The 27,942-nt window shown below is 32.0% G+C and overlaps 1 protein-coding gene across 1 annotated transcript; it reads left to right on the forward strand.

Annotated features, from left to right (window-relative positions):
* The first annotated feature begins 722 nt into the window (after positions 1 to 722).
* Positions 723 to 25,668, forward strand: LOC128643178 (ficolin-1-like). The gene is made up of 9 exons (XM_053696151.1): positions 723 to 833; positions 3,941 to 4,054; positions 5,234 to 5,287; positions 10,177 to 10,212; positions 12,064 to 12,096; positions 13,167 to 13,294; positions 19,730 to 19,859; positions 22,347 to 22,481; positions 24,537 to 25,668. The coding sequence occupies exons 1-9, from the start codon at positions 764 to 766 to the stop codon at positions 24,800 to 24,802; spliced, it is 966 nt and encodes a 321-aa protein (XP_053552126.1). The 5' UTR covers positions 723 to 763; the 3' UTR covers positions 24,803 to 25,668.
* The last annotated feature ends 2,274 nt before the right edge of the window (positions 25,669 to 27,942 follow it).

The raw sequence follows: 27,942 nt of genomic DNA on the forward strand, positions 1-27,942 counted from the left end.
TTGACAGACTTGCAGTCTAGCCAATCAGTGCCTGCTCCCAGATAACTTCTCGTGCACGAGCACAGTGTTATCTATATGAAATACGTGAACTAACACCCTCTAGTGGTGAAAAACTGTTAAAATGCAATCTGAAAGAGGTGGGCTTCAAGGTCTAAGAAATTAGCATATGAACCTCCTAGGTTAAGCTTTCAACTAAGAATACCAAGAGAACAAAGCAAAATTGGTGATAAAAGTAAATTGGAAAATTGTTTAAAATTACATGCTTTATCTGAATCATGAAAATTTATTTTGGCCTAGACTGTCCCTTTAAATTTTACTGTTATATTGTACATGAAATTCAAGGTGATTTACTATGTCAAAAACAGCAATTAATAAGGATTTCATCGGTAATAGAAAGGAGATCCATGCTTTCAATTTTCCCCATGAACAGTAGACTTCTGGTTAATCTACAGACGATAACCTTTATACTTATAATATATATTACATATTGCTGGTGAGCTGCATTTCTTTGGCATTCAATATTTTGTAGGCTGTTTTAAAGGGATACAAAAAGAGTAGTGCTAATATTTCCTTCGGTCTCCATACTGGGGTTATGTCTTAGGCAAGTGTAGAGTTACAACTGATAAATAAACTGTAGAGGGAACACTCTGTAATAAATGGGAGGACTTTGCATTGGGTGGAGTCTGTTATTTAACTCCTCTATTCAATCTTAAAACCACAAACACTTCTGTTGGAAACACGAGGCAGAACATCCGTAAGCACCATGTGGGCTACAGCACTCGCAGTGTTCTGCTTAGTGACCCCTCTCGCTAAATCTGAGGACTCCTGCCCAGGTAAGTGACTGATACACATATAGACAAGGAGAAGACATTTATTAACTCTCCTTTAGTCAGACAAATGTTTTAGATCCCAACACCCTTCATCTTGGGTTTTAAGCAGCAGAATCTCACAAAAATTGTAAAAGTCATACTCTAAATAGTGATCGTTTGTGTATCGTGTTTTCAAACTTAAACCCAAGGCAAACACGTCCTATGGAACAATTTTGATAAAATTGCATTTAATGTAATAGACGTCTGTTTATGGATTCAAACTGTTCATTACACTCCACATAAACATAGATAAAAGTGACATATAAAACTGTAGGAGATCTAAATTCCAAACTAAAACTGTATATTAGTTGTAACACACAAAGTGCTAATATAAAGATATTGGGGTGTTTATGAAAAGAAATTAAATTTAAAGACCAACTGAAGATTTAAAAAATATCTTTTAGACTTAGCCATGATATGTTCTTAAAAACGTCTCTACTTTTTACAAAATTATTTCTTTTTTTATTGTCATTTATAAAATGGGAGCAGTTTTTCTTTTTTGTCTCAAAACAAACTGAATACTAATTGCCTGATCAGTATTGTAACATTATGGGCCGTCTGCCATCTGGATTATGTTATAATTCACTGGGGAGTGAAAGAAACCCATAACTGAAGAATAGACCTATTGCGAAAGTTCTTTACAGTTGTTGACAATTACAAACGTATATCAAACACAAATATATTCTCATACCAAAGTGTATAGCATACATCCAATGCCAACAAGGAAATACAAAACAGAAATACGTATATCCAAATATATTTTGAATACCTATAACCTAATAAAATATTACACAATATGTAAGTGACACAAAGAAAAATAAAGTGATACAATACTAAACAATTGTGCCAAATAGCACTATTTAGACTTGGTGTATAATGTAGTATCCTCAAAGAAAAAAGTATACTGCGTGATACTGTAATTCAAAATGTATTTCAAATCACACGAATAGTACTCACAAAAGCTCTCCTGTAAAAAGCAGGAACTCTTCTATAAAGATTTATTCACATATATTTTATAATAACTTTAAAAGCAATGCGATATAATGGCACATATAACATTCACTCGGGGCATTCAAAACCAGTGGCAAAACATAAAAGAAAGCATTACTCCGGATAATAAACTGATGTAGTTTATATTGTTTGCTTTACTGACACTAGTTTGACCGGACCTGATCAGAGATGTTGCTGTATTTAATGACGGTTCTTTGCTCCTCTTGGTGATGTGCCGTCCTCCATAACGTACGTTTTTCTACGTGATTTTGTTTTTTCAAGGCGCAATTTTTTATTATCATATTTTGAATACCTGCCAACCAGATACTACTTGTACACTTTTTCTTGTCTTTGTCTCAATTCTTTTTTTTATATGCTATCTTACTCTATGTGATACATGGTTATTTCAATTTGTCCAGACTCCTTAATTCTGAAAAATAAATTAAAGCAGGAAAATCTTGATGATGTCAACGTGAAAATATATACAAACAGGCTTTCTCTGTTTATTTTTTTTTTGTTCTTTTTGTTTTTGTTCACTAAGCTTTTACCTACACACCTATACAAAGAAATATAATCACAACAAAGTAAAACATGACAGTTAATGGATTTGGAAATGATGAAGGTTTGAATGCTTCACTTTTACATTAAAAGTAAGAGCTGTGAACAGCCAAGTTATACCATTCAAAGGGCCGAAAAACATCAAGGCTGTTGAATTAGATTTATCCAGAAATCATTTGTGATGGATCGAATAGCTGCTGTTAAGTTCTTTCAATGAAAATTATTGTTAGAGTTTATTTCATGCAAAGCCAATGGAAAACCCCACAATAACTATTGGAATAGGTGCTACAGTCAGGGAAATCTCTTGCAGCTCTTACTGATGGTCTTTTATTTATGTACAGTACATTAAAAAAGCAATGCACTCAAAAATCTTTATATATACTGTTTATATAGATAGGTGATAGATAAATACATAGATAGATAGCTAAGGGAGAGATAGACAGATAGAAGATAGATGATAGATAGATAGATAGATAGATAGATAGATAGATAGATAGATAGATAGATACATAGATGATAGATAGATATATAATAGATAGATAGATAGATAGATATTAGATAGATGATAGATAGATAGATAATAAATAGATAGATAGGTAGATAGATAGATAGATAGATAGATAGATAGATAGATAGATAGATAGATGGAAACTGAAAACATAATAGCTGTTTAAATTTATATTGACATAAAAACAGCAGAATTAATTTTGTACTTTCCAACCCTAACTGACTGAGAATGACAACACGCCTAATAAAAAACAAAAACAAACTGGTTTATTACAGGGCAGGAAAATTATTAAAAAACAAAATAAAACAAAAAAGAACAAACTAAAATACATTTTGAAACATCCTCTTTAAGAGGAAACAAAGAAAACTGTTAATTAAAATGTTGCTATAAATGTATAAACACAGAGGTGTTGTCTTAGAAGTTATTGTATCTTAGATGCTATTGTATCCTACTGTTTCATAGGACAACTGATAACAAGAAGTTAATACACTCTAATAGCATTTAATGTACGCTAAATAGACAAACATTAAAGGGACAGTAAATTCAAAATTACACTTTCATGATTCAGATAGACAATTACATTTTAAACAACATTCAGTTTGGTTCTGTATCAGATTTTCTTCATTCTCTTCATATCCTTTATTGATTAGTAAGCCCAGGTACTCTCACAGGAGCTCATGAGTGTGCACGTGTCTTTAGTATTCTATGGCAGCAAGATGTACAACAATGTTTCTAGTAGTGTTACAAACACTGCTGCCATAGAGTACTAAGGACACCTACTCAGTCCTGAGCTTCTGCGACCCTATCTAGGCTTATTATTCAACCGAGAGAATGATCACATTTGATAACGGAAGTCATTTGGAGAGTTGTTTGAAATGACATGCTCTATCTTAATCATGAAACTTTGATCTTGACTTTACTGTCCCTTTAAAGATTTTTTTATCTCGCATTTGTTTTTTTCCCGATCAGTGATTATAAATCTTGTTTACCTTTCTCTTGTGGACTACACCAACAGAAGTGAAGATTGTTGGAGTTGGGGAATCTGACAAGCTGACCATACTAAGAGGATGTCCTGGTCTTCCCGGACCTCCTGGACAAAAAGGAGAAGCTGGATCATTTGGAGAGAAAGGTGAGTCTGTCCCCTATGCAAGACAAGGATTATAAAGACTCATTTATACAAATTCATCATTCATTTTATAGGAACTTTTAGTGATAAATCATTTGAATAACTTTCCTAGCAGTTCATAAACATTTACTGCACAGTCTCCTGAAGCTTAAAGGGACAAATTGTTAAAAGATAAAACAATGTTTACACAACCGACTGTACATGGGAAAGCTGAAACAATATAGGATGAGTTCACATTTGTGGTTTTAACGATGACCCATAGAGCATAAAACTTTTTGTCTGGTGTAAAATAATATCTATCATTGTGCAACCATTTCACATACTTTCCTTTTATGGTTTACAGCTGCACACACATATAGTAATGTGTAACACCTGACCTAACCCTTTCTTCATTTTTATTTTACATTCAGCAGCTTTGTACTGTTTAGAAAGAAATTAGAATCTCGGAGTGTCGCTTAGCAACCCTAACAAGATAATATCATTATGCTTGTAATTCATGTGACTCAATATGTACTAAATTAATTCATTTAGTATACTCCTATAGACTCCTATGTTTAGATGATATACAGGTATTTTTCTTTGTGGTTGTAAACAATGAATTTATATAATTATGAATAACTACCCAAATATAATATTTAAATATTTATCCTAAATTTTCATATTTGTGGTAGCAATATGATTCTTTATTATTCAAACAAGTTTATTGAATGTCTGTGTGTGTTTTTCATGTTTTAAAATGTTTTACACTTTGAAATATCAATTGTAAAGGGCATTTCAAGCCTTTATATGTATATTATCATTTCTTGTCTGCCCTAGACTTGAAATCTGCAGCTGTCATTTAGCAAAGGCGAAACAGCTGGAGTGTGTAATTCTTTTTATACAGCTTGATAAACCACTAAAAAATGATGACAACAATTTGAACTCAGCTATAATAAATATAATTAATATATAACTACCAGTTCACAATGTTTATAACTGGAATGTACACTAACCCTATGATCTGTATTTATTTTATGTACGGTCAGAAACCAAATTCCAAAAACTATAAATACTTACTATTGCAGCATCCTTTACATATTGTTCTGCCCAATCAGTTTAAATATTGTAAAATGTATAAAGCAGCAGTAACACGAGTTATTGGTGTATAAATGTTACAAAGATATATACATTATTATTTTTCAGGTGAAAAGGGACTTGCAGGAATCTCAGGGAAAGCTGGACCCCCAGGACAAAAAGGTTTGTGCCAAACCCACAATCCTGCAAACATTTAACATCCACATTATGGTTTAAAAAAATAATTTCATAGATCTCAGATATCTGTTTCCATTTTAAGCAACTTTCTAATTTACTTCTATTATAAATTTTTCTTCATCCTCTGTTCTTTGAAAAACTAGAAATGTAAGGTTAGGAGCCGGCCCATTTTTGGTTCAGAGCCTGGGTAGCGCTTGCTGATTGGTGGCTACATTTAGCCACCAATCAACAAGCGTACACAGGTGCTGAACTAAAAATGGTCCGCCTCTTAAGCGTACATTCCTGCTTTTTCAAATAAAGATAGCAAGAGAATGAAGAATAATTGATAATAGGAGTAAATTAGAAAGTTTCTTAAAATGGCATGCTCTATCTGAATCACGAAAGAACAAATGTGGGTTTAGTATCCCTTTAAGGCATTTAGGGCTAGATTACAAGTGGAGCACTATTTAGCACTCCCGCTCGATAGTAAATGTTTCTCAACTTTTTTGCGCGTCGGGTACCTCGCATATTACAAGTTGAAAGTAAGAAGTTTTCGCTTGCTCTCTAACCTGACACACGTAAAAAGTGGAAGTTAGAATATCCTGACCGTGTTAACGTACTCTCCCATAGACTTCAATGTAGCGTGAAAAGTGGGAGGAAAAAAACAATGTTGCGCAAACCTGATTGCGTTTAACCAAAGTGAGCTAACCCGACATTTTAATGTTCTTCACATAGAAGAATATGTTCTATTTATTCTTTTTTTTGGTACAAAATACAATATCTCTATCTATCTATATATATATATATATATACATGATTATAAATAGGTATAGATATACCGTATAAAGATATGTAAAGGAATTTCTATTTAAATATACTTAGAACATATTTTTTTATGTCAGTGATGGCAAACCTTGGTACTCCAGATGTTTTAGAACTATATTACCCATAATGCTTCGGCATTCTGAAGTCCAGTAAAGCATCATGAGAAATGTAGTTCTGAAACATCTGGAATGCCAAGGTTCACCATCAATGCCCTAAGTGAAGAATATTAACTATAAATAGTGTATAAATATACTTTCTCATGTTTTCATCTACTTGAGTGCAAAGGTCTCCAATGCACTATATATATATATATGCATTTATGTGTTTATGTGTGTATATATGTATTTATGTGTTTATATGTGTATATATGTATTTATGTGTTTATATGTGTATATATGTATTTATGTGTTTATATGTGTATATACTTATTTATGTGTTTATATGTGTATATATGTATTTATGTGTTTATATGTGTATATATGTATTTATGTGTTTATATGTGTATATATGTATTTATGTGATTATATGTGTATATATGTATTTATGTGTTTATATGTGTATATATGTGTTTATGTGTTTATATGTGTATATATGTATTTAAATACATAAGTACGCATATCAATACATAAATACATATGTACACATAAATAGATAGATAGATGATAGATAGATAGATAGATAGATAGATAGATAGATAGATACACTCACATACATGTTAAAGGGATACTAAACCCACATTTTTTCTTTCATGATTCAGATAGAGCATGCAATTTTTAGCAACTTTCTAATTTACTTCTATTATCAATTTTCTTTGCTCTCTTTCTATCTTTATTTGAAAAAGAAGGCATCTAAGCTAAGGAGCCAGATATTTTTTGGTTCAGAATGGACAGCACTTGTTTATTGGTGCCGTCCAATCAGCAAGGACAACCCAGGTTGTTCACCAAAAATGGGCCGACATCTAAACTTACATTCTTGCTTTTCAAATAAACATACCAAGAGAATGAAGGAAATATGATAATAGGAGTTAATTAGAAAGTTGCTTAAAATTGCATGCTCTATCAGAATCACGAAAGAATAAATTTGGGTTCAGTGTCCCTTTAAAGCCCTTTGCAGCCTTTTTTTTTTTCTTAAACCTAAGACCCTATAACTTTTTTTTGCAGTGTTTATTACATAGAGTTATTATCAGTGTAACTTTACTTTTAAATGTATTATTTATGTGTTTTGTGCAATTTTTTATTCAAGCATAACAGTTAAGAGCTCTGAAGTCGCGCTATTTAATTGCACTCGGTCAAACAAAATTTCTTTTATCTTGTAATACTAACGCTACTTCCAATGCACAAAAAGAGCCAAGATAAAATCCTTATTGCTCACGCACAACAGTTAGCGCCACTCGTAATCTAGCTCTTAATAATCTCAGGATAAAAGCATTTTTTCTCCCAAAAAAATTCAACACCATAACAAGGGTTTGTTGTTTGTAGATGAAGGGAAATAGATTCAGGAGCAAAATGAGTAAACACCATTTTTTTTTACCGAGAGAGTAGAAGTCTATCCTAAAGATTAATTACTTATACTTTGACAGGAATATGGATAGACTACAAGTGTCAAGAGGTTTTTTTCTTCTTTTTTTTTAATTATAAATTAACCCTACTTGTAAAGTCAGACTAAATTTATGTTGATACTTCAAATCAATTTAGCATTATCATTTCAAGTAGTTTACTCTCTGATAATGGTATATTACTAGAACACGTATTGCTATTGTTTGTTATAGCCTAAGGGCATTGTGTATGTAATTTAACCCCATAAAGATCAGCGACGTACCCTGTCTGGTCTTTCTATGGGGGGGGGGATGTTTTTGATGGTGAGACGGCACTATTTTAACAAGCATGCAGGAGGGAGGGAGGGTCTAATAGCGCAATCTTGATGCTTGTGACAAGACCTGCGCTATAGCAACCAGGCAAACCCTTAACAACCAGCGATGTACAAGGTTTGTTGTGGTCATTAAGGGGTTAATAGGTGTACAGTATTAATTCTTTCTTTTGATAACACTATAATATACTGTCTAACAAGACAGATAAGACATATTATCCTTGACTAAAGACAGAGGGGATAAGCCTGTAGTTGTGCACCCCTGATATTCACAAGAGATAACACTAAGAATATGATATCACCTTTAATTTAATTTTCAAACCCCTTGTGTAAGCATTTAAGAGGCTGTAATACCTTTATTCCGAAATCTTGATGTATAAGAGTTTGTTTCTATGTTGTTTTTTCTATTTTTAACAGAGTGTTAATAAAGATTATGTTAAACACTAGAGGCTGAAACATACGTCTGAGGTTTCTTTGTTTTCCCTTGTTTAAAGGAGATTTGCCTGGTATTTGGGCACTGGGCTGTTATTTGGCAGGGTCAGACTGATATGCTACAGGAGATTTGCCTGGTATTTGGGTGCTGGGCTGTTATTTGGCAGGGTCAGACTGATATGCTACAGGAGATTTGCCTGGTATTTGGGCGCTGGGCTGTTATTTGGCAGGGTCAGACTGATATGCTATAGGAGATTTGCCTGGTATTTGGGCGCTGGGCTGTTATTTGGCAGGGTCAGACTGATATGCTATAGGAGATTTGCCTGGTATTTGGGCGCTGGGCTGTTATTTGGCAGGGTCAGACTGATATGCTACAGGAGATTTGCCTGGTATTTGGGCGCTGGGCTGTTATTTGGCAGGGTCAGACTGATATGCTATAGGATATTTTACCTTTGTGAAAGGCATAGTGTGCAGAAAGAGTTTGTACCCTGGGAGTAAGGAATGACTAAGCAAGGAAGTTTTTCCAGCTTCAGTTCTAAGCCCAGTTGAGTGCATCTCTCTGTTTTTCTGTCTATATGTTAAACACTACACCTGTTAAAATCCCTGAGTTAAGGGGCAGTTTGCAGAGGCTTAGATATAAGATAATGACAGAGGTACAACGTTTATTAATATAACAGTGTTGGTTATAAAGTGATTATCTATCTTTTTAAACAATACAAATTCTGGAGTAGACTGTCCTTTTAAATACAGTAGAATTACATAATTAACAAATGCAAAGTAAAAAGTAAGTTGAGTTTCAAATGAGAAGTACATTTTTTTATCTGATAAATTTGAAATGTCTTCCATTTACCGCCCCCCCCTGTATCATGTGACAGCCATCAGCAAATCACAGACTCATATACATATACACTGCGAACTCCTGCACATGCTCAGTAGGAGTAGTTTGCATATAAAAAGAATGTGCACAATTTGATGATATAATTGGATTTTTTTTTATAATTGAGTGTTCTGTCTGAATCGTGAAAGAAAATGTGTAGTTTTAGTGTCCCTTTAAAAACGATATTAACGATTGAAAGCGATATTAACGCTCCACTTTGTAATACCAGCGCAAGATAATGTGCACTAGTATTACAAGTTAGCCGCAATTCGAACACAAGCTCATGTTCGCATTGCTAGGAAGCATTGCGCTCACGAGAGTATGCTTCTATAGGCTCCTATGGGAGCCTTATTCTGATGCTCTCATGCCGTCACAGACGGCATCAGCACTTAAGCGCCAGCGAAGGGGGTAAGTCAACAATGGCATCAAAGTATAAATGTATATGACTACATACATATATATTGATGTGTTATTATGTGTATATACACATAACTATATATGTATATAAGCATATATATTTACTGGGAACACACAGTTCCCATAGACCACCCCACTCCTACCAACTTTAACCCCAAAATACTGCCTAGTGCAGTAATTTTATTAAAAAATAAATATGTTGCTATCTTTATTTTTTATTAAACTACACTACACTGTATTTTAGGGGCATTTGGGGCAGTTTTATAAAATTAACCAGAGATCCAATATAATTTTATAAGCGCAAATTGCTATCGCGAGCTTGCGGTAGCAATAACTAGCCACTTTTAATGGCTGGTTAATTATTGCACTTCCGTTTGCAGGAGCGCAATAATTTAGCGCTCCACTTGTAATCAAGCCCTTTGTAAGGCTTTAAAGTTTGCTGTGTCACTTAAAATGTTCACCTTTTTTTGTGTGTCAGGTGAAGCTGGTGCCCAAGGAATACAAGGACTTAAGGGTAAGATGCTCAAATAATCACATAATAAATACTGCAGAATTGTGGTAAAAACAAATTTAAACCCCCATTTAAAGAGACATTAAATACTTTGAGATGTTAATATAAAAATTATAAATCATATATATATATAACCTTTGCAATATACTTTCATTATTTATTTTGTCCCCTTTTCCTGTAATTCTATTCTGAAATTGTGTGCTTTTCAGTTCCTGTTATAAATGGAAGTGCAGAATACTGTTATCAAATTGATATGAAAATATTATTCCACACAGCCATTGGCTGGTGACCTATTTATAACTGTCTCTAATTGGCCACAGCAGAGAAAGTAACCTAAGTTACAACATGGCAGCTCCCACTGTTTTATAGACACTAAAACTTTAAACTTATTTTGTCAATATTTAAACAGCTAATTAAAGGTTTTTTTTAAAAAAAAATATATATACATCTCTTAGGGATGGGCGAATGTGTAAATTTTCGAATTTTGAATGTAGAACGAATGTTATTACCGAAATTCGAATTCTAAATCCGAATGTCGATAAGAACAAATATTCTTAAAAATTCGAAAATTGAATGTTATTTACAGTTTTCAAATGTCACTTTCGAATTCGAATGTTTATAATTATATCGAATGTCCACATTCGAAATTTCGAATTTAACATTCTATTTAACAAATACTATTCAGAAGTTCAATAGTTCATGTGGTAGGGCTGGAATCTAGTAAATTGATACATAAATAGATACAAATATATCATTTCGAATGTTTCCATATAGAATATTGCATAATTCGAATATTACATTTAAAGAAAGCATTAGAAATACTATTACAAACATATAAATTCGAATTTTTCAAATTCGAATATAAATTCGAATTTTTCGAATTCGAATATTGCATAATTCGAATATTACATTTAAAGAAAAAGCATTAGAAATACTATTACAATCTAAATTCGAATTTTTCGAATTCGAATACACGTATTGCATAATTCGAATATTACATTTAAAGAAAAAGCAGTAGAAATACTATTACAATCTAAATTCGAATTTTTCGAATTCGAATATTGCATAATTCGAATATTATATTTAAAGAAAAAGCATTAGAAATACTATTACAATCTAAATTCGAATTTTTCGAATTCGAATACACGTATTGCATAATTCGAATATTACATTTAAAGAAAAAGCATTAGAAATACTATTACAATCTAAATTCGAATTTTTCGAATTCGAATATTGCATAATTCGAATATTACATTTAAAGAAAAAGCATTAGAAATACTATTACAATCTAAATTCAAATTTTTCGAATTCGAATATTGCATAATTCGAATATTACATTTGAAGAAAAAGCATTAGAAATACTATTACAATCTAAATTCCAATTTTTCGAAAAGAATATTTTCGAATGTAATCATAAAATTCGAAACTGAACATTCGAAAATCGAATGTTAGAATGTTATGTAAACATTCGAAATTCGATTTGAACGAACGAATGTGTTAAAATTCGTGCCGTTTTTCGAATGTTGCAAAACATTCGCCCATCCCTAATCTACATGTCTTTGAATGCATCATTCTATATAGCATTTATGTAGTGTTTAATGTCCCTTTAATACCAAAAATAAGGAAGTCCTAGCTTTTCATATTATGCTCCACAAATATTTACTTGCATATAGAAAGATATAATACTAATTTAAATATATTCACAGACCCAGAAACTTATAAACCAGATACACACAAGAGAACTCAAACAGTCCAATTGGGGGGGGGGTGCATTTGATGCAGTAGAGCACAGTATAATACAGGTGTGTTTTATTATCTGTAGAACTTACTAATAAAGTGATTTTTTGTCAACAGGGGAAAAAGGAGACAGCGGCACATCCCTGTATGGTGAGAGTTAATATAAAGCAGTAACTCTACATATTATTGCTAAGCACTTTATGTACAAGTAACTTGCTGTTTAAAAATCATTTCAAAATATGTACAGTAAGCCAAGGAGTCTATTTAAGAAACAGCATGAAATATGACATTTCTATGAGGAGTTAATATAATTGCACCTATTAATATTCTCATTTATTAGAATAGCACTGCAAAATTCCATAGCGCTGGTTTGTTTTATAGAAAACTATTTATCAAAGAGCATAAAACGGTGAGCTCTGTATGTAAGTTATTTATATTCAGAAGCCTGTAATGGGTATTGGAGATGTGCATTCGTTTTCGCTTAAACAACATGAATATCTGAAGAATGTGCCAATGAAAATGAAAGAAAACAAAAAATACTTGCGAAAATCGTCAGTATTCCTTTGTTTGGTTTAATGTTTTTTAGCGATTTAATACTTATTTAATGTGATCTCCATGCTCAGGAAAGCACATTAAGGTAAGTATTGTAAATTAACCTTTCACCTGTAACTTTATAATATTTACAATTGTTTTCGTTAAAATTCTTAACCAAAATTCAGTTTTCTTTCTTTTTTAACTAAACGAAAACCTAATAATGCAGCCACCAAATATTCAGGGAAATTAGTTTTCCTGAATATTCGGAAAACAAATTTTGTCCAAAACGATATTTTCTGGGCTGCACATATCTAATGAGTATTGGCTACTGCAAGACATCACGCCACTGCACTGTCCCTTAGTATTTGCCGTCCCAAACATTTCTTCCATTATTATCCAACACACTAATATGAGTTTGGTCCTAATTACAGTTTATCATTATTGTTCATATTATTATTACTTGCCAACTACACAGTGGGTACATAAATAAGACAAAACAGGGTTGGGCATTCTGAGACTGAAGGATACAGCCCTGCTCCGTAAAGAACTTACAATATAAGCGAATGTAAAGCTGGTATTATGAGTATTTCTTAAATTCTTTTCAGACTTTTGGTGGTTCACACAATGTAATGATTGTGTCAGCTTATAATGATATTGTATCTTTATTTCCCATATCTGTCTCCTAGCTGTGAGGAACTGTAAGGAGCTGTTGGATCAGGGAGAGGTCCTAAGTGACTGGTACACAATATACCCAGATGGCGAGCGACCCCTGAAGGTGCTGTGTGATATGCACACCGACGGAGGAGGCTGGATTGTGAGTAATGAACAGGCAGCTGATTAGAATGTGCCTCTAAGCACAGGAGTGCAGTCACAATTTACTGTCTGTAGACAAAATACTTGGTGTGTGTGTGTACCCCAAGTCCCTTAAAAAATAATATATATTTATATACATAATCTTCATTTGAACAACGTACATGATTATCTATGCTATAAAATGCATAATTATCCATCTTCCTGGTTGTGATGCTACTTACTCCTACATGTCTGTTAACCATTTCTCTGCCTCCTTATGAGCTAGATTATGAGTGGTGCGTTAACTAGATTGGTGGTAGCGCATGAGCGATATCAGGTTTTTTCAGCCTTTTCTGCACAACAGAAACAGCGTGCATATTGCGAGTTGAAAGTAAATGTGTTTGCTCCAGCTCAATCAAGTGCATTGGAGCCCTTTGCAGTAAAGTAGCTGAAAACATGAAAAATCATATTTAAGTAATATTTATGTTTAATAATGTGTTGAACTTTGTATTTACTGTAACTATTTTACATTCTAATGTCCTTCTAAGTATTTTTAATATATATTCATATATATATATATATATATATGTAAATATCTATACTAGGGTTGCAACTAACGATTATTTTCATAATCGATTAATCGGCCGATTATTTTATCGATTAATCAACTAATCGGATAAAAAGAGAATCAATAATAGTTTTCTATGTTTTAAATAAAATCCACCTGTTACAAATATAAACTTCAGACTAAAACTTTACATTAACACAACTGTTTCTTCAATTTTTAAGCAGCAGAGCACAGTTTTATAATTAAACAAAACAAAACCACAAACTGTTTGAAAAGAGGTAGAACTAGAAAGAGTTAGACTATCACTGTTTATAACATTCTGTTGAGGTGTATAAGTAGGGTTTTGTCAATTTCACCAAAGTGGTATATTTATCTTTGTTAGCTCTTCACCAATGCTAAGTGTTTTCTACCTTGGCAAGGGGCCTCTCAATAAAGTAACCCTTGACTTCATTCTAACATAAAAATATCTTGAATATCTATTTGCAATGGTAAATAACCAGCTATAAGGTTAGGGGAAATATCTAGTCCGCTCTAAAAATAACAGATATATACTTATAAAGGTTGAATCTGGTACATATTATTACAATTCATTAAAAATATAAAAGAACAATAAAAAACAAAATCAGAAGCGCTAAGGACTGTATATCAATAACAGGACAAAGCCTTTCACATTTATTTATACAGCACATATAATCAGCAATAGCAAGCGATCTGCTAATAATTGTGCAAACAGATAATAGTGCACATCAATTTAAATAACTCCCATCAATCTAGGGGCAAGGTGTAAACAACAAGCTTGGCACTATATCATGCAAAGCATAGTTCCAAATCACCAGATTTAATATAAACAATCCAAATGATGACTATTTTATCTGGGTTGCACATAAGCCAGGGGTAGTTGTAAACTTATACTGTCCTGAAAAAGTGAAAAGTAGACGTCCTTTAGGCTAAGGGCATAACCATAAAACACAATACAATATGCAGGACATTGGAGTGAAGCAGCTGGTGTTGTGCACAGACCAACTAATTGCAAACCAACTAATCGATTATGAGATTCGTTGACAACTATTTTCATAATCGATTATTATCGATTATGACGATTAGTTGTTGCAGCTCTAATCTATACCTATATATAATTTTTATATATATATATATATTATTTTTTATTTTACCCAAAAACATTATATATATATATATTTTTAAATAAATAGAACATATCCTGCTATGTGAAGAATATTGGAATGTTAAATATTCATAATTCATGTCAGATCTAGCGCACTTGAATAAACGTGATCGGCCTGGCGTGCTCACTTAACAAAATCATTGTAAATTATCGCAATTATTGCAAATAGCCTTACATGTGAAATGAATGGTTAGTATTGTTTATAGCATAAAATCAATATGACATAAAAGATAACCGATTTTAGTTTTATCCACATTTACAAATTAGTTTTCTGTATCATTTTATGGCCTTCATTTTCCTTCCAATGATTTTTAAACCTTTTACTTAAAACGGTGTGATACTTAAATAACATTTTTGTCTGTTTCATCTAAAAGAAAATATTTCAAAATGTATTACAGTCCTTTTTTGTTTATGAATGGATGTTCAGTGGGAGTTGTCACTATTGGTCAGTGTGCGATAGAGCCCAAGAACACAGATAAGCACTTCCTGTTACAGTCTCTTCACATTTAAACAACATTTAAAGGGACAATCTAGACTCAATACTTAGTACTTATTGTTACAGACCAGACAGGTCTCTTGCAAAGGGTTCCACATCTATAAGCTTGTAAAAGGTACATGAAACGTTTAAATAATCATTGTTTGTTAGCAACTGAAAATGGCCACTAAGCTCCGCCCTAAGCTTTCTTCTTGTCTAGTTAGCTGTTTTCTTGTATGACAGTTTAGCAGTGCACATTTAATATTTTTAAATTAGCTATTTCAAATTGCACATGCACAAATCAGCAAATGCCAGTAGGAAAACTTATTTAAGAGTTGATTGTAATTTTAGAAACTTAACATACCAAAATATACACAGAATACGTGGTTTGGTCTCCAATTTCAGATTCTAACAAACAATGAATATTTAATGTTTCAGGTACTTCTTACAAGCTTATAGATGTGGGGCCAGCTGCAGGAAGCTTCTCTTGTATGTAACAATGAGTAATCAAAATGATGTATTGGATCTAGATTGTCCCTTTAACTGAAGCTTTTTATTGTGCAAAAATATTTTTAAAATATTTATCTACTGCTCTTTCATATACATGATGGAAGTAATATGTGTCTTTTGTTCTTAAAGGGAAACTAAACCCAATTTTTTTCTTTCATGATTCAGATAGAGCAGGAGATTTTAAGAACCTTTCTAATTTACTCCTATTATCAATTTTTTCTTTGTTCTCATGTTATCTTGATTTGAAAAAGCAGTACTGTAGCTTTAGAGCCGGACCATTTTTTGTTCAGCACCTGGGTAGCACTTGCTGATTTGTGGCTAAATGTAGCAAACCAATCAGAAAGCGCTACCAGGTGCTAAACTAAAAATGGGACGGCTCCTAACCTTTTATTACTGCTTTTTCAAATCAAGATAACATGAGAACAAAGAAAAATTGATAATAGGAGTAAATTAGAAAGTTGCTTAAAATTGCATGCTCTATCTGAATCATGAAAGAACAAATTTGGGGTTAGTATGCCGTAAATTAATAGTGTCTTAAATTATGTTAATATGAAGTTTACATATCTATTTTAACTCTCTGTAAATATAAATGATGTTAATATGAAGTTTACATATCTATTACACTCTCTGTAAATATAAATGATGTTAGTATGAAGTTTACATATCTATTACACTCTCTGTAAATATAAATGATGTTAATAGGAAGTTTACATATCTATTACACTATCTGTAAATATAAATATTGTTAATATGAAGTTTACATATCTATTACACTCTCTGTAAATATAAATGATGTAAATATGAAGTTACATATCTATTACACTCTCTGTAAATATAAATGATGTTAATATGAAGTTTACATATCTATTACACTCTCTGTAAATATAAATGATGTTAGTATGAAGTTTAAATATCTATTACACTCTCTGTAAATATAAATGATGTTAATAGGAAGTTTACATATCTATTTTAACTCTCTGTAAATATAAATGATGTTAATATGAAGTTTACATATCTATTACACTCTCTGTAAATATAAATGATGTTAGTATGAAGTTCAAATATCTATTACACTCTCTGTAAATATAAATGATGTTAATAGGAAGTTTACATATCTATTACACTATCTGTAAATATAAAAATTGTTAATATGAAGTTTACATATCTATTACACTCTCTGTAAATATAAATTATGTAAATATGAAGTTACATATCTATTACACTCTCTGTAAATATAAATGATGTTAATATGAAGTTTACATATCTATTACACTCTCTGTAAATATAAATGATGTTAGTATGAAGTTTAAATATCTATTACACTCTCTGTAAATATAAATGATGTTAATAGGAAGTTTACATATCTATTACACTCTCTGTAAATATAAATATTGTTAATATGAAGTTTACATATCTATTACACTCTCTGTAAATATAAATGATGTTAATATGAAGTTTACATATCTATTACACTCTCTGTAAATATAAATTATGTAAATATGAAGTTACATATCTATTACACTCTCTGTAAATATAAATGATGTTAATATGAAGTTTACATATCTATTAACTCTCTGTAAATATAAATGATGTTAATAGGAAGTTTACATATCTATTAACTCTGTAAATATAAATGATGTTAATATGAAGTTTACGTATCTATTTACATTCTCTGTAACTATAAATGATGTTAATATGAAGTTTACATATCTATTATACTCTCTATAAATATAAATGATGTTAGTATGAAGTTTACGCATCTATTACATTCTCTGTAAGTATAAATGATGTTAATAAGTTTACATATCTATTACATTCTCTGTAAATATAAATGATGTTAATATGAAGTTTACGTATCTATTACATTCTCTGTAAATATAAATGATGTTAATATGAAGTTTACGTATCTATTACACTCTCTGTCAATATAAATTATGTTAATATGAAGTTTACATATCTATTACATGCTCTGTAAATATAAATGATGTTAATATGAAATTTACAGATCTATTAACTCTCTGTAAATATAAATGATGTTAATATGAAGTTTACATATCTATTATACTCTCTGTAAATATAAATGATGTTAATATGAAGTTTACATATCTATTACATGCTCTGTAAATATAAATGATGTTAATATGAAGTTTACATATCTATTACACTATCTGTAAATATAAATGAAGTTAATTTGAAGTTTACATATCTATTACACTCTCTGTAAATATAAATGATGTTAATATGAAGTTTACATATCTATTACATGCTCTGTAAATATAAATGATGTTAATATGAAGTTTACATATCTATTACACTATCTGTAAATATAAATGAGGTTAATATGAAGTTTACATATCTATTATACTCTCTGTAAATATAAATGAGGTTAATATGAAATGTACATATCTATTGCACTCTCTGTAAATATAAATGATGTTAATATGAAGTTTACGTATCTATTGCACGCTCTGTAAATATAAATTCTGTTAATATGAAATTTACATATCTATTGCCCTCTCTGTAAATATAAATGATGTTAATATGAAGTTTACATATCTATTATACTCTCTATAAATATAAATGATGTTAGTATGAAGTTTACATATCTATTGCCCTCTCTGTAAATATAAATGATGTTAATATGAAGTTTACGTATCTACTACATTCTCTGTAAATATAAATGATGTTAGTATGAAGTTTACATATCTATTACACTCTCTGTAAATATAAATGATGTTAATATGAAGTTTACATATCTATTACACTCTCTGTAAATATAAATGATGTTAATATGAAGTTTACATATCTATTACACTCTGTAAATATAAATGATGTTAATATGAAGTTTACATATCTATTAGACTCTCTGTAATATAAATGATGTTAATATGAAGTTTACAGATCTATTACACTCTCTGTAAATATAAATGATGTTAATATGAAGTTTACATATCTATTACACTCTATGTAAATATAAATGATGTTATTATAAAGTTTACATATCTATTACACTCTCTGTAAATATAAATGATGTTAATATGAAGTTTACATATCTATTACATTCTCTGTAAATATAAATGATGTTAGTATGAAGTTTACATATCTATTATACTCTCTATAAATATAAATTATGTTAATATGAAGTTTACATATCTATTACATTCTCTGTAAATATAAATGATGTTATTATGAAGTTTACATATCTATTACACTCTCTGTAAATATAAATGATGTTAGTATGAAGTTTACATATCTATTATACTCTCTATAAATATAAATTATGTTAATATGAAGTTTACATATCTATTACATTCTCTGTAAATATAAATGATGTTATTATGAAGTTTACATATCTATTATACTCTCTATAAATATAAATTATGTTAATATGAAGTTTACATATCTATTACATTCTCTGTAAATATAAATGATGTTATTATGAAGTTTACATATCTATTACATTCTCTGTAAATATAAATGATGTTAATATGAAGTTTACATATCTATTACACTTTCTGTAAATATAAATTATGTTAATATGAAGTTTACAGATCTATTACACTCTCTGTAAATATAAATTATGTTAATATGAAGTTTACAGATCTATTACATTCTCTGTAAATATAAATGATGTTATTATGAAGTTTACATAAATGTTACACTCTCTGTAAATATAAACAATGAGGCTTGTGATATAACTCACCTGGTCTCCTTACTGCAGGTTTTCCAGAGACGTTGGGACGGCTCTGTAGACTTTCTGCGCGACTGGAATTCCTACAAGACAGGATTTGGCAGCCGTTTAAATGAGTTCTGGTTGGGAAATGACAATATTCACAAGATAACATCAGCTGGTAAAGATTCTTGGTTCTTCCTTTTGTGTACAATAAAAATAATTAAGTATCTAGAGACATTTCTATTTATAAATGTTATAATATGGGGTAGTATGGAAATCATACTCATTATTCTGTTCTTTGTACAAACATAAAGGGATGTGAAACCCACACATTTTCTTTCATGATTTAGACAGAACATACAATTAAAAAAAGTTTCCAATTTACTTCTATTATGAAATGTGCTTTGTTCCCATGGTATTCTTTGTTGAAGAAATAAGCAGGTAGGAGTCAGAAACTCTACATGACAGGAAATAGTGCTGCCATCTAGTGTTCATGCAAAAATTCTTGCAAAATTGCTGCCATATAGTACTTCAGACATATGCACACTCCTGAGATTACGTCCCTGCTTTTCAACAAAAGACACCAAGAGAACAAAACATGTGATAATTATGTTGAGAATTAACTCTACTCCTTACCCTAAGCAGAGGCAGCCCCTGCATTAGCACAATACCAGAAATAGATTATGTGCTGAGTTTAAAACATGTGACCATCTAATATGACTCTAACGTTTGTAACAATTAGTTTGCATAGAATTATTTACTTTATTCTCAACAGGTGGTGACCAGAATACAACAATACAAATATTAAAGAGAAGTTCTAGAGCAAACAAGATACTGTATTTGTGTAGAACAAATTCTCTTCCTTCATTAGGTGTTAAAAACTGCAAAAGATTAATTACATAGGGAAAGATGAACTTCTGTGCAACTCCAGCTATAATACAGCAGATGAGTAAATGAGAAACAGTCGTACGTGCATATCCAATCACTGACTGTGTCCTCATCTGGATATAGCAGCACACCCTTGTGGTCATTTACTAGATTACACGATCTACATTTCTTATTATTATTAAACAAGATCCTGCCATATATAATAAAAAACATTTATTTATAAATTAAACATTGAAGATTAATCACAAATTACATTAATGTAGAAATCCAAATAACTGTCTTCCATTCTACTAAAATTCCTCCATTAAAGGGACAGTCTAGTCCAAAATAAACTTTCATGCATGTGGAGTTACCTAGGAGTCAGGACTGATTGGCTAATATGCAAGTCTCTCAAAAGAACTGAAATAAGGGGGCAGTTTGCAGAGGCTTAGATACAAGATAATCACAGAGATAAAACGTGTATTTATATAACTGTGTTGGTTATGCAAAACTAGGGAATGGGTGATAAAGGGATTATCTATCTGTTAAAACAATAACATTCTGGTGTAGACTGTCCTTTTTAAGTCTTCTCAGAGCTAGGGAGTCCAAATGGAAAACATAATGCATTTCTTTTGTCTTCAATAAGAATTTCCTATCACCCCCCCCCCCCATACGCACACAACATCCTTACCTTTTCTATCATCTGAGTTGTAGTTGACTCATATTTTGCTCCATATTATTTATGGAAAAAAGAGATCAGCCAATATATTTATGAATAGTTTTGACCAACCTTGTGGAGGTTTATAGATGATTGGCATTCACTCAACATATAGTGAAGTTGAGATATAGTTTTTGAATATGACTTCCTGGTTAAGGATTATAGATATATATGTGGTATAGTAATATTGTAATCTTTTAAGAATTTCTATCTAATTTAAACAATTAAGCAAATGGGATTCAGTTTAGTAACAAATATTGACATTAAAATACTGTTTTTTAATACATTGATATGTAAAGAACGTGGTGAATTAAAAAAAATAATATGGGCCCCTGTCTATTTCTATTTTTAAAGTATGGGTCAAAATGTAAGCCAATTGAGATTTCAGATGCTAGAACAGGTGTGAATGGCTATGAGGGATATGATAGTGAATGATTAATAAAAAATAAAAAAAAAAAAAATATTGGGTTTTACATTTGGACTCCATAGCCACAGAAGTCGATAATTTGATTGGTCCCTTTACATCAAAGGAACAAGATTTTCTCTACGGTATATTAATAATATCCCACATATTTTTGTTAACTTTGTATTTGTTCAATCAGAACTGTACGTGTTTAGATCTAATATCGCGATTGCATTGTACTAACTTTAGACTCTAAAGCCACAGAAGGACTGAGTCTATAATTAATTGGTCCCTTTTCTTTTTAGGAACAAGATTTGATTGGTATTTGCTCTTAAGGAACAAGATTTTATGTACGGGATATTAAACTAGGCGGTTTTTTTAACATTGTATATGTATAGTCGCTACAAGTTTACTCTGAATTGTACATGTTTAGATCTGATTTAGCAATCACACTGTACAAAATGTGTTATTTATTAATAACACATTTATTACATTGCGGCCGCACCCATTCAGTACAGTGGGAACTTTCTTTGGTATACTTGTATTATTGCAACTGCACTATACCATACGTGTTCTAACAGTCATAATTATTTTTGAGATACTGAGTAAGAAACTTCAGTGTTTGTTAACTTCTTAAATGTCTTCAATATAAGATAAATCACGTTATCTATTTATAGGCGATTGGGAGCTTCGTGTAGATCTTCAGGACTTTGAGAACACAAAGGCCTATGCTAAATACGCGTCTTTTAAAATCCTGGGAGAGGATGAGAAGTACAAGTTGCTACTTGGAGCCTTCAAGGAGGGGAATGCAGGTGAGAGAGAGATAGTTTGCCATACTATGTGAAGTCGATCTAGAGCAACCTATACTTTTAATGGAGATCGCGACAGCGCTAAATAGCACTCATATTAAAGATTACAACTGCGCTAGAATATTTAGGGAGACTTAAATATATATATATGTGTGTGTGTATATATATGTATTTATATGTGTGTGTGTGTGTATATATATATGTATTTATATGTGTGCGTATATGTATATATATATATATATGTGTGTGTGTGTATATATATGTATTTATATGTGTGTGTGTATATATATGTATTTATATGTGTGTGTGTATATGTATATATATATATATTTGTGTGTGTATATGTATATATTTATATGTGTGTGTATATATATGTATTTATATGTGTGTGTGTATATATATATATGTATTTATATGTGTATGTGTATATATATATATATATATATATATATATATATATATATATATAAGGAGATGGGGAAGCGGCACACACCATCATCTCATTCACCTGGTGCACTGCAATAAATTCAATACAAATGTAATCCAGAGCATACACCTGGCTGGTGTGTGTTTTTTTCAACATATTACACACACCTAGCCAGGTGTATACTCTGGATTACATATATATATATATATATATATATATATATATATATGTGTGTGTGTGTGTGTATATATATATATATATACATATATGTATTTATGTGTGTGTATGTATATATATGTGTGTGTGTGTATATATATATATATATTTATGTGTATGTGTGTGTATATATATATATATGTGTGTGTGTATATATATATATATATATATATATATATGTGTGTGTGTGTATTTATGTGTGTGTGTATATATACAGTATATATATATTTATATGTGGAAATATGTATTTGCACACATACAGTACATACATATATACACATATAAACACAAGTATACACACATACACATATTAAGACACATATACATACATACACATTGGAGCCCTTTCCATTCAAATACTTTGCTATATATCATATCAATTTTTAACCCTTTTAAAACCTTTTTTTAAAAAGAGTTAAAATATATATACTTTTGAACCCTTCCTTGTCAAATAACTTAAAACATTCAATATAATTTTTAATCGTTTTTTAACAAGTTTTTAATAGAAATACTTTAAATTCCTGTTCTTTTTACTTTTAAATATATATATATATATATATATATATATATATATATATATATATATATATATGTATATATATATATAAATATACGGTATATATATATATATATATATTATTCTTTATTTATAAAGCGCCAACAGATTCCGCAGCGCTGCCCATGGGTACAAGGATAAAAGTACAATGTAGAAACAATACGACAGAAAAAAAAACAGGGGGAATTGAGGGCCCTATTCCGGCGGCAACTTACAATCTAGATGGGTAGGATGGGAAACAGGAGGTGGGGACTGCAAAAGTGAGAATGATATATCTATGCCTGAGGATTGCGGATTTTACAGTCTTGAAAACTGAAAGAGCTCATGGCTGCTGTGCAAGCCTAACCCTGCCACACATCTGTCCCTAATTTGTTGCTGAAAATAAAGATTTTGTTAACAGGATGATGGGGGGAAAGCCCTGTCTTTTTCAGAATCAAATCCAGATTGACTCCTTCAAGTAAGGAAAGTAGTGGGTGGAGTTTGACCAATAAAAACAATTGCAGAAAACAAACTGTTAATCTATTGGTAGATGGCTGAAAAATGTTCTACAAGGTGTTAACCGTCCCTTTAACTGAAAATACATATTATATCAAACTTCTCCCAGTAACTTGCAGTTTGTCCTCTTAATTCTTTTACTTCAGCATTAAAAATATATTATGTTCTCCCTCTCTAAATGGTTTTATATTTGTAATAAAAATGTATTATGTTCTCCCTCTCTAAATGGTTTTATATTTGTAATAAAAATATATTATGTTCTCCCTCTCTAAATGGTTTTATATTTGTAATAAAAATGTATTATGTTCTCCTTCTCTAAATGGTTTTATATTTGTAATAAAAATGTATTTTGTCATTTTCCCAGGAGATTCTATGAGTGGTCACAACAATATGCAGTTCAGCACCATGGACCAAGACAACGATGTCTATGCAGAAGGAAGCTGTGCCACAATGTACAAAGGAGCCTGGTGGCATGGAAGTTGTCACAATTCAAACCTGAATGGGTTTTATCATCTGGGACAACATAGCAGCTATGCCGATGGCATAAACTGGAGCAGTGGCAAGGGATACAACTACTCTTATAAACATTCCGAAATGAAAATCCGGCCAATTACAGAAATGAGGAAGTAGAGAAACGTGAGAACAAAACAAGTTGGGTTTGGGCATGTTATATTTTCTTTCATAAAGGGGGCGCTTACTGATCTACTGGCAGTCTGGTCTCCTAAGAGTTCTTTAAGATTTTATTTCCTTAAATATGATGCTTCTACACCTTACACACACACAAATATATATATGAATTAAACTGACTTTCAAACAAGCATCAGATCAGAAGTAGCCATGTTCTACTCATTGTGAATATCTCCTATGCCATTATGACAATTGTTCAAGTATATTTAGAGAAAAAAACATCTACTTGGTTATGTTAATGCAACATTGCAATTTGATTGGTGTTGGTATCTTGTCTAAAGATGATATTATTGGAGTTAGGGGCATAAAAGTGAATTTTAAAGTCCCAGAAACTCATTTAAACTCCCATTACAAATGCTTATATATACATAAAGGCTTAATGTAACGTTTTAACAGATTTTCTTCTGTATTTGACCCATTGAACATTCTCAAAAAGCCAGCATCCAGAACCATCTTATACATCATCCTAGTGTAGGTGATGTCACAAGTTTCTTTGGCATAATCTCCCTTGTATTTAACCTTCTACCGTATATCTTTTTAATATAGCATTTTTTTGGTCCTTATTTTCTCAAACCAAAGATAGTTCAAAACAATAAATAATGAACAAAACAATACAGGAGTGTTGAGTCACAAAATATTAAGTTCAATTACAGCCACAATAGTAAGTAGAAAAGTGAGAAAGACATGTCATAAACCCAAACAACAGTAAAGGAGAAAGGAAATTATTTCTGCTAATATTTTAAGTTGGAAAGATGTGGTATGAGAATGTATACCCAGAATATGAAACTAATAAAGTATTATTAAATTTATTTTAAAAATAATTGTATGTTTGACAAAAAAACAACACCAATACAATAGTAATAATTGGCTGGATAACTGATTTTAATTTATGGATCGTGAGATGCATTTACAATGTGTCATATGATCCAGCTACCCAATAGGCAGATTCTTCTTCTTAGGATTTGATAGGATTACAGTTTGATCACGTGATCACTAGGTGGAGTCATTTATTCTCAAGTTCATTAGATCCCTGAGCATAGACGCAATGATGCCTACTGATAGGTGACAGATCTGGGTGTGTGCATTCAGACTGAATTTGATTGGGTGATATAGCCTATATAAAGAGCAGCATAGGTCAAGGATACCCCAGCCTTTGTGAATCATGCATCAGATGTGAGTCTCTCCATTATGTCCACTATCATTACCTCATGAATGGAGTTTATGTGTATTTTCTGATTTAATTGGAGATAATGTGATTACTGCTTGTGACATCTGTCAGATATAGTGTTAGACCCACCTTGCAATAATAGAGAAACTTTGTAGGGAAAGCCTCCCAAGTAGGATGTCCATGCAGTATCTATTGGGGGTATCTGAGCTGTGATGAATAGACTTCCCTTTCAGAGGTATTTTTAATGACAGATCCCTACCTGTTCCCTCCCAAACAGCTCTCTTCCCTCCCTCACCCCCTACTGGTCACCACCATCTTTAGAACTGAGAGACAGTCTGCCAATATGCAGTTTAGGGATAGTATTTGTTTTTTACACCCAACTCCTTGATCCCCCCGCCAAACAGCTTTCTAACCCTCCCCCTCTCACTAGATGCCACCATCACTATGACCCCCTACCCCCACCCATTTCTGTAGCGTAGTGGCCCATCCCTCCCCCCTCATCAAAAAAAATGTTTGTAGCCTGGGGAGCCCTCTCTACCCCCCTTCTGAGATGCATCACCACAATCTGCCTTCTTATGGCAAAGGAAGAACAATCAGCTGACAGCAGGGACTGTGGCATGAAGCAGAAGGTTGGACATAGGTACTACATCATCAGGGTACGCTAAGCAAAGTACCTTGTGACTTAATAACTATGTCCAATAGGCTTAAGGGGTTATAAGGGACATAAAACCAAAAAAGTTTTCATTCATGATTTAGATAGAGCATACAATTTTAAACAAATTTCCAATTGACTTATATTATCTAATTTGCTTAATTCTCTTGGAATCATTTGTTGAAGAAGCAGCAATGCACTACTGAGAGCTTGCTGAACACATTGGGTGAGCCAATAATAGGAATCATATATGTGCATCCACCAATCAGCAGCTCCTGAGCCTACCTAGGTATGATTTTCAATAATGGATACCAAGAGATCAAAACAAATTAGATAATAGAAGTACATTGAAAAGTTGATTAAAATCATATGCTCTATATGAATAATACAATGGGCTTCATGTTCCTTTAAAGATGATTGTTGGGCACATCCCCTGTGACTTTCTGACACTCTGGGGTAGATTTATGAAGCAGTGGTCGTAAGACGTCTGCTCCTTAACTTAACTCGTCTGCCACCTCCGTCCGACACGTGATAAATCTACCCCTATGTCCGACACGTGATAAATCTACCCATCTGTCCGACATGTGATAAATCTACCCCTCTGTCTGACACGTGATAAATCTACCCCTCTGTCCGACACGTGATAAATCTACCCCTCTGTCCGACACGTGATAAATCTACCCCTATGTCCGACACGTGATAACTCTACCCCTCTGTCCGACACGTGATAAATCTACCCCTCTGTCCGACACGTGATAAATCTACCCCTCTGTCCGACACGTGATAAATCTACCCCTCTGTCCGACACGTGATAAATCTACCCCTCTGTCCGACACGGGATAAATCTACCCCTCTGTCCGACACGTGATAAATCTACCCCTCTGTCCGACACGTGATAAATCTACCCCTCTGTCTGACACGTGATAAATCTACCCCTCTGTCTGACACGTGATAAATCTACCCCTCTGTCTGACACGTGATAACTCTACCCCTCTGTCTGACACGTGATAACTCTACCCCTCTGTCCGACACGTGATAAATCTACCCCTCTGTCCGACATGTGATAACTCTACCCCTCTGTCCGACACGTGATAAATCTACCCCTCTGTCTGACACGTGATAAATCTACCCCTCTGTCACGTGATAAATCTACCCCTCTGTCTGACATGTGATAAATCTACCCCTCTGTCTGACACGTGATAAATCTACCCCTCTGTCCGACACGTGATAAATCTACCCCTCTGTCTGAGACGTGATAAATCT

This window comes from Bombina bombina, chromosome 12 (assembly GCF_027579735.1).
Source record: "Bombina bombina isolate aBomBom1 chromosome 12, aBomBom1.pri, whole genome shotgun sequence".
NCBI lineage: Eukaryota > Metazoa > Chordata > Amphibia > Anura > Bombinatoridae > Bombina > Bombina bombina.

Excerpts from the sequence above, each read along its gene's own strand:
- LOC128643178 (XM_053696151.1), top strand. The coding sequence starts at position 764 with ATGTGGGCTACAGCACTCGCAGTGTTCTGCTTAGTGACCCCTCTCGCT. Across the intron at positions 834-3,940 it reads ATCTGAGGACTCCTGCCCAG|AAGTGAAGATTGTTGGAGTT; the intron begins GTAAGTGACTGA and ends CTACACCAACAG. Across the intron at positions 4,055-5,233 it reads TGGATCATTTGGAGAGAAAG|GTGAAAAGGGACTTGCAGGA; the intron begins GTGAGTCTGTCC and ends ATTATTTTTCAG.